General features: G+C 39.3%; 1 protein-coding gene across 1 annotated transcript; it reads left to right on the top strand.

The window, feature by feature from the left end:
- Positions 1–306: 306 nt before the first annotated feature.
- sod1 (superoxide dismutase 1, soluble) lies at positions 307–3204 on the top strand. Its single transcript, XM_084105008.1, has 5 exons — positions 307–472; positions 1334–1430; positions 1726–1795; positions 2607–2724; positions 2818–3204. Exons 1-5 carry the CDS (start codon positions 401–403, stop codon positions 2923–2925), a joined length of 465 nt encoding a protein of 154 aa, XP_083961134.1. The 5' UTR covers positions 307–400; the 3' UTR covers positions 2926–3204.
- The last annotated feature ends 5995 nt before the right edge of the window (positions 3205–9199 follow it).

Here is a 9199-nt window from a genome sequence, read left to right as displayed (position 1 = left end):
TTTTGTGTCCTTAAACGCTCGGTTTTTTGGGGTCGACAGATTATAAAAACTTATTTCTGTTTTTTTTTTTTTTTTTTTAGCTTTTTGCTGTACTCCTTGTCACACAGCAGCTTTTAGGCATTTTTCTGTCTTTTGTTATGGTTATAAGTCATAAATGACAAGGAGGCAGCCTCTCGCAATGCAAAGTCAATGGTTGGATTGTTTTTCCCCCCGGTGGGCGTGGTCTTCAGAGACATTACGTCACTTTGACAGCGTGACACGCCAGACTTTGACCGAATCAGCGGCCAACAATCCGTTCAGCCTTCTGATTGGTCAGATCGACCCACGCGCCTCCTCTTATCAAACGCTGTCGGTTTATTTCACTCTCACAACTTCACAGTTTGCGTAATCCAAAGGCAACATGGCGAAAAAGGCCGTTTGTGTGCTAAAAGGCACCGGGGAAGTAACCGGAACCGTTTATTTCGAGCAAGAGGTAACACTTTTTTGTGTGTGTGTTTTTCCACTGCGTTTGTTATGAAGAGCAGCGCTCACAGCGAGTTAGCCCGGAACCACGCACATTGCATTTCATAAACTCTACAAGTGAGATGTAAGGGTTAACCGTGCATTACTGTGAGATTAGCGTAACATGGGCGTGATATGCGCTTGCACGGGTTTGTCTTTGCTGTTTCCATGCACATTTTGATGGCCAAACCTGATAATGAACTACAATGGCCTGTTACATGTGATTCACGATTCTATAAATGCACTTGCAACCGTTAAATGCAGCTCAGTAATGACCTTTGATACGGCCCTGTGCATACTAATAATTTGTCTTCATAAATGCATACATGCAAATGATAACCTTATGTTTTTGCACCTGAAATTGGGACTTTGGGGCGCACAGGGGCGTTTAGTGGCCGGCAGTTGTGTCATTGAAAAAGTCTTATGAAAGAACTAGAATGGAAATGGTTGCTGAGTCATGCTCTCTCTGTTTGCTGTCAATTTTGCCAAATAGGATCAAGTTCACAGCACACATCAAATGCTGGCAGAACTTCAAACTACTGCTGTAGTGGTTGAAAAGCTCATATTTATTATAATATGACTTGCACTGTGAAATTTACCCTATGAAGTTTCATCTGCATTTGATTTGTATGTAGCATTGTCAAATATTTACGTTTTAGGCTTTGTTTATCTTTCATTGCATTTCAGGTATACATTTGACCATTTTCTGTATCAAACCCATTACCTCGGAGTTGCTAGCACCTTGTATCTTCATCATGTCAAGCAGTAAATGTTTGTTTTCTGAAGTGATATGAAACTATCATTGACCAGACGAGTGATCTGTGTGTTTTAGAGTGAGGCTACTCCAGTGAAGCTCTCAGGTGAAATCACTGGCCTTACTGCAGGAAAGCATGGTTTCCATGTCCATGCTTTTGGAGACAACACAAACGGTAAGCACCATTACTCCTTCCACTGATCTTTACGTACGGGTTAATCCTATTATGACTGAAGTGGTTGGTTGATATTGATATTTAAAAAAAAAAAAATTATGGCCGATGCATTGCGCTCAATAACATGCTTTTGACACACTGGCCAAACAAAAACTTATCGACTGATAATAATTAAAAAAAGAAGAAATGCCACTGGTTTTGATCTAGATGTCTTTATTTTCTTGAGTGGGGTTCAGCAACCAGAAAATGTACACATGAACACAGACTAATATTTTGTTTCCTCTGTTAATCACAGGCTGCATCAGTGCAGGTCCGCACTTCAACCCTCACAATCAAAGTCACGGTGGACCAAACGATAGTGTCAGGTGAGTTTATCAATGTGCTTTATGGCTTGACCGATTCTATCATGTTGTTACAGTACAAACTCTGTCTGCCCAAAGTTGTCAGATTTGCATAAATCCCTCAAATGACTTGCTTCCTGGTATGTAATAAAGTAATCTGTCCGTTAGCATTCTGATTCATCTCAATGGTGGTTGCTCAGTTTTTGAATCAATCGCCTGCCCTGAGCTATAAATATGGCCCTGAGCTATAATATCATTCTTGATCCACATTAAATTACATTATGAAAATGCTGATTTCCTGATGGCAAACCCTTCATTAGTGACTGTCCTGAGCTGTGAAAAAAAAGTCCTTTTACAGGATATATATATTACTATAAATACTTGGTTTAAGCTGTTTTTAAAGAATATATCCAAGTGTGAACATCCATATTTTTCTTGTTTTTCCCAAATCTTTCAGCGCTTAAGGATTGTTCAGTCTCACACACACAAAAAAGTGAAACCCATCTGTGGGTTGCAGGTCTTTGTTTTCTGTGGGCTCTCTTCAGAGTAAAAATGTCATTTTTCAGCTTTTTAAAATTAATTTTCTGTGCAGATACATTCCCCTTCAAAAATCACCCCACTCGTTCTAGAATGAAGTCATCTGTTGAAGATTTTTTTTTTTTTCATATCACAATATATATTGCATGAAAACAACATCACAATGCCAGTTATTTTCAGGTGTTTTGCAGCCAGAATTAAAACGCAAGATTCTGCATGCAGTATCTTTTCTGTATACTTTCAAGCAGCCTTGTGCTAGTAGATGTGTCTTATTACTGTAATATTTTGTGTTTCATAGGCATGTCGGAGACCTTGGTAATGTGATAGCTGGTGACAGTGGGGTTGCAAAAATTGACATTGTGGACAAAATGCTGACCCTGTCAGGGCAACACTCCATCATTGGGAGGACCATGGTGGTAAGAAAACAACTCTGTGGTTTTATAATCAGCGGCACATCTATTGGCAATAACTGTCTGTTCAACATTAGACTTTGTGTATTTTCTGTTTAGATTCATGAGAAGGAGGATGACTTGGGTAAGGGAGACAATGAGGAAAGTCTTAAAACTGGCAACGCTGGAAGTCGTCTGGCCTGTGGTGTTATAGGCATCACTGAGTAGAGTCCAGCTCTAATCGAAGAGCCAGCTTGGAAATATTAGTGACCAATGTGGACCCCCCCCGTAAGCACTTAAGCACAGTAAACTGATGAATACATATCTATTTTTAGCAAGTTAAGAATTAAGAAATTAAGAAGTTATGAAAGTTAAGAATTCTACTTTAGCCTCACACAAAGCTGTTTTTCCTGTACCATGTGGGACCCTTCTGCATTCTTTCAACTACAAAGTGATGTACATTTCCTCTGATTTCTGCTTTATTCAATAAACGTTGATCAGGCTGGCTATGTGTGTGTGTCTTTATGAACTAAATTTATTGGCTGTATGATGGTAAAAATGAATAGCGTGGGTATATTATTAAACCTGATTCTGGTCCGTGTTTGGTATTACCATTTTTGGTAACTGAAATAAAACTGAAAAAAAAATAATTTAAATTGAAGTACTAAAATTACTAAAACTAAAATTTTAATTAAAGCTAAATAGAAGTATAAAATCCTAATTAAAATGACAAGCACATTAAAGGGATAGTTCACTTTGAAATTAAATTTTGGTATGTTTTAGCTTACCTCAAGGGCATCCAAGATGTAGGTGTCTTTTCTTCCGCAGTAGTTTCAATTTTGATATTTTTATGTCAAACCGTTCTTGTCTGTCAGTCATATAATGCAGGTCTATGGTCACCACCTCAAAGAGCATGCACAGTGAAGTCCAAATGAAACAATTCCCCATCGTAAGTACACATTGATGGCCTAAGACACGAAACGAGCGGTATTTATATCGTTTTTACCTCTTGTACACATCCGAGATCACGTCCGGCACTTTCCGGCGCTTGCGCAGACTAAGCCAGAACGCGCGCACACGTCACACACCAGGAAGCGCGCGCGCCCACAGATCACTTGGACGTGGTTGTGTAGAGGTAAAAACGATATAAATACTGTTCGTTTTCTCACACAAACCGCTCGTTTCGTGTCTTAGGCCATCAATGTGTACTTACGATGGGGAATTGTTTCATTTGGACTTCACTGTGCATGCTCTTTGAGGTGGTGACCATAGACCTGCATTATATGACTGACAGACAAGAACGGTGTGACCTAAAAATATCAAAATTGAAACTACTGCGGGAAAAAAAGACACCTACATCTTGGATGCCCTTGAGGTAAGCTAAAACATACCAAAATTTCATTTCAAAGTGAACTATCCCTTTAATCTACTAACTTAAAATTAAAACATCTAAAAGTATAAAAATAATTCAAAATAATAAATACTATAATAGAATATAAAAATAATACAAATACAAATCCTAATAATTACAATAGGTTTTCAGCATTTCATGCATTTCAAACACTTCTGTTTTTGTGATGAAATATTAACTTATTTTTGTCTCAGAAATGGGGTTAGCTTTTTTTTATTAAAAAAGCTGCTTACATTGTTGGAAGGATATTCTCTTTTGGTATTATGGTATTTTGGAAGCCGTGGTTAACATGGGAAATGTTTATTAGGGAAGTGTAATTGGTTTGACTGTTCTGGAGCCAAGAAAGGTTATTGCTTGGAGAACACCACTAGATGGCAGGCTTTTCTTGCGACACTGTGCGTTAGACCCTATTTTTTACAGTCTATGGTTAGACCCAAATGCGTCTTCAAGAAAGTAATTTCGGAAAGTTTGTAATGTTTTTTTTTTTTTTAAATTTATGAGTTGTGTACTTATGAAATTGCTTGCTTGTATTGAATTTGTAGTCAACTTCATAATCATGCTTTGAGAATTTTGAGGTTTTAAAGGGCACTTTTACGATGGCCATGCAGGCTCTGTGAACAGCAGCTTGGCCAGGCTGGAAGACCAGCCAACCTTAGGATTTTAAGATATTTTTTCATCAGGAATATATTAGTATAACCCCTCGGATTTTGGAGGCACTTGAGATTGAAGTCATTGTTGTTCTATGAATATGATTTTAAAATGAGTGGTCGCGCCATTGACATCTGACAATATTTGATACTGCTATTAAACAGCTGCGCCCGGTGCAGGCCAGCATTCACAGATGGCCAGTGGACTGCTGCTGAAATTACATGCTCCAAAACCTCTTTCTCTTTTAATGGGGCAGCCTCCCATGTGAAGAAACTTGGCATTTCCAGTTTCCTCTCTCCAGACGAAAAGAGATTCCCCAGAGAACGAAGACCTGCAACCCACATATGAGTTTCACAGTTCAAATACCAAATTTGCACATAGAATGCTCATGTTTTTGATAAAAATGTAACATTTTAGCTTGCCTTTTTCCCATCTTTATTATGCTTATTTTACTGTCTACACAATGTATATTTCATACTCTGTGTGTTTAATGGTTAGGCTACATGTTTTTATGCCTACTACTCTGATGCATTCTACCCAAATAAGAATAAAACTAGGGGAATTACTGTGATAAATAATTTCTGATGCTGGTGATGAGTTTTTCTGCCCTCTTATTACAGATGCAGCAGCACAGAGACCTTAAAATGTATTGAGGAAGTACAATCATGGTCCTCACATGGACAAATTTCCAGAAGCGGAATCACTGGAGCGTGATGAGTCAAAACGCTGGTATAAATAGCATCAGCAAGGCGAATCATGAATAATGAAAGAGCCGCCCGTCCCACTGGAGCAAGAAGGCACAAGTCATAGGCCTCACATGATGTCAACAAACATTAACAAGGTCCTGTGTCTTATACAAAGCATCCACACTCTAAATTAATGTTTCAAACCCTTTCATCATCTGTGTGGCTATGGTCAGACTTTACATTTTCACCTACAAAGACTGACTTTGCATGTGAGATTGTGTAGATGAATAGGCTACTGTTATTTTACAGTCTTATGTAATTAGCACATATGGCAAGCATTTGTAAAAAACATATTTGCATGGTGTCGTTTTGCCTTGCTCATGCATGTGCTTGACGATAATTATTGTTTTCATTCTATAAAAGCTTAGCTTGAGGCTTTAATGGTAGAAATTTTGTCCAAACCAAAAAGTTCCTACTTTTTAAATCTTAAAGCACACTTGCTTCAAGAATAATACATAAGCAAACATTTGTCTTTGTTAGGCTCATATATAAATAATAGACACTACCATTCAAAAGTTTAAAGGTAGGGTGGGCAATTTGTTTCATAAACACTTTTTTGTTATACAATGTATGTACTTATATCGTATGTGGAAGTCACAGAACCAAAAAAACATGTTTGTCCAATCATTGCATTCGGTCCGAATGCAACGATATGATGTCCTACCTGCCTGTCATCATATGTATTTTCATACCTCCGCGCACCCTGCTCGCTCAGACATCACATGTCATCAGAGCGTTCCATAAGGCTATGCAGAGTTTTAGACAGTCACCGAGCGCCACAAAGAAACAGCAGCCGCTTCTTACAGTTCCTCATAAACCAAAACAAGAAGCTTATGCTGCGTTCACGCCATGTTGTAACCGTAATTACGAGATAGCAACCCGTGATATTCTACACGGAGCTGTTCACGTCCTCAGGCTCGGATTTATGTGATTTTATCTATCAACACTAACACTATCAATGGTGAAATTAATCTGCAGCAGTCAAGTGGTTCAACTAGAGCTCTGTAAGTTGTTTACATTCATTATTAGTTTAATGTTAAGTGCTTTGAGACATGAGGTAATTTAACAACGTTCATGTGTTTTGAAGGAGGCGTGGCTTTGTAGAGCGCTCTGAAGGGAGGGTGGGATCTTATGCTTTTAAAGCTAGCCTGCTATTGCTAGCCTGTTTGAAATTACCTACTCTACCTTTAAGGTCGGTAAGATTTTTTGATGTATTTTAAATTAGGCTGCATTTATAGAATCTGTGTGTTTTAAAGTTTATCTGATGCTGTTTGATCTTTTAATTATTTTTAAACTGATTATGTCCACCTGAGAGTTTTTTTCGGACCTCTGTTTCCTAGCAACACGTCTAGATGTCCTGGATCACCGTGGGAGGCGAGTGCGAATCTGAGGGGTTGTTTTGGTTCGATGCTGACATTACATAAGGGCCCCTGTGCTTCAAAGAACCTACGGTGATTTTATTGACTTTTCAGCCCTTGTTTTCGGGTTTTGGCTTTACGTTTTTAATACTTTTGATCTAAGCCCATCTCTTTGTTACTTCTCAGTTTGAAACAGCTGAAATGGGATGCTTTTGTTTGATTACACCTGACTCTAATCCTAGTTTTTTATTCCAGATTTTGCATATAAAGAAAAAGATTTTGAGGTTCTTGATATACATATTGAAGTTCCTTGAGTGTCAATAGGATATCTGAGGTACCTTCAAAATGTTGCCCAGGAGTTCTCCAGTTCAACCAAATGTGTCTTCTGATTTTTACAGTTTATTGGCTATTTTTCAGTCTGGGGATATTTTTGGACCAATGCTAGATGTCTAAGCCATAGGTCAGATGCCATACATGGCCTCTATACTATGGGCCAGGGGTCATTTAATGCTCACTTTTGACTGCAGAATCCTCCTGACCAGACCTTTGCCCCCCAGGTATGTGTGTTATTCAGCCAGAACCTCTAAATAACCTGTGCCTGTGATGGAGGATCACTGTGTGGTCCACTTTCACTGGAGTTCTGTCACTTTTTACTGCCTGAGAAATGTTCCTCTCTGCTCGGCTCTCGGGATATGGCAGGAGTAAAGTGAAGGACACATAAAACAGGCTTCACCTCTGGGCTTTTATTGCACCCCTTTGAAGTTACTTTTCGTGAGACAGTGAGTTGCCTCAAATATCATTCATTCCATCCCACTTATGATATTCTTTCTTTTTAACTATTAAGTAAGAAAATATGAAATGTGATACAAAAAGAGGAAAGTTATAGATGGACAAATTAAATGGAAATAACATTTAAATAAATGTTATGTGGTCCAAATTTCAAAGAATTCTAAATTTGATTGAAATGTTTTAGGATTTTGAATAAATAAAAACAAAACAAATATTGTTATATAGCCTGGTTAAAACCAGACCATTCTCAGTAGTAACCGAGTTATGGTCTGGCAAAGCTTCATTAATAACTCATTTCCAAAGGGGCGTCACCAACGGACGTCGCTCAAATGCCTCTGGGCGCAATTGGATAGACCTAAAACCAATCAGAGCAATCGTCATCATGTAAAGCCATATGCTGCGTCCCAATTCGCCTAAGTTACATTACGCCATAAAAGTATGTACTCTTTTTGTGAGGAAAAGGTATTTACTTTTGAATGTGTAGCAAAAAAGTAGGCAAGCTTTGGGACATACTACTTCGTCATCTTTATCGGACGGATCTGTCGCGTGCATCCTGTCACGTAAACTGCCCTGTCAATCATCTTGTCACAGTTAAAATCCTCTATTAAATCTAATTTAATTTCCTACTTTTTCGGAGAGAAATGTAGTAGCACGTTCATCTGCCAGTGGGTCTTTCATGGAGACTGTCCTCATGTGTTTGCAATTTGAATATAATAATGCATTTAAAAGTTGAACGGACGTCGGTCAAATGCCTCTGGGCGCAATTGGATAGACCTAAAACCAATCAGAGCGATCGTCATTGTGTAAAGCCCGCCTCAACGTTTCTGATTGGTGCAGCGATTTCGACGGATTAGAAATGGGCTTGGGCTTGAGTCTTTGCCAGACTACTTGCAGAGCAAATCTAAATTTGCCGGAAGTTGTCTGGGTTTTCCCAGGCTAACTGTTATACAAAATTAAAAAGGAATGTCTGTGTGTAAATACATGTACATTATATTTGCAGATGAGCCAAAACATTATGACCACCTGCTGCTGTTGGTCCTCCTTGTGCTGCCAAAAAAGCACCGACCCGTTGAGGCATGGACTCTACAAGAACCCTGAAGTTGTCCTGTGGTATCAGGCACCAAGATATTTGGTTAAGTCCTGTAGGTTGTGAGGTGGAACCACCGTGGAGCGAACTTATTGGTCCAGCACATCCCACAGATGCTCAATTTGGATTGAAATCAAGAGAATTTGGAGGCCAGGGCAACACCTTTAACTCTATCATGTTCCTCAACCATTGGCAAGGTGCATTTTCCTGCTGAAAGAGGCCACTTCCACCAGTGAACACCATTGTGTACCTGGTCGGCAACAATGTTTAGGGAGGTGGCACGTGTCAAATTTACGTCTGCATGAATGGTCGGACCCAGGGTTTCCCAGCAGTGCTGCTCCCTCTACCGACTTGTCAGACCAGGCTACCTTCTTCCACTGCTCCAAGGTCCAGTTTGGACTCTCGCGTGCGCACTGTAGTCGCTTTCGACAGTGCAGCAAAGTGTGATGCACTGTGTATTGTG

The sequence above is a fragment of the Abramis brama genome, assembly GCF_963993115.1.
Source record: "Abramis brama genome assembly, chromosome: 25".
In the NCBI taxonomy this organism is placed as follows: Eukaryota; Metazoa; Chordata; class Actinopteri; order Cypriniformes; family Leuciscidae; genus Abramis; species Abramis brama.
Note: the sequence above shows the minus strand (reverse complement) of the source record. Positions and strands in the feature narration are given on the sequence as shown.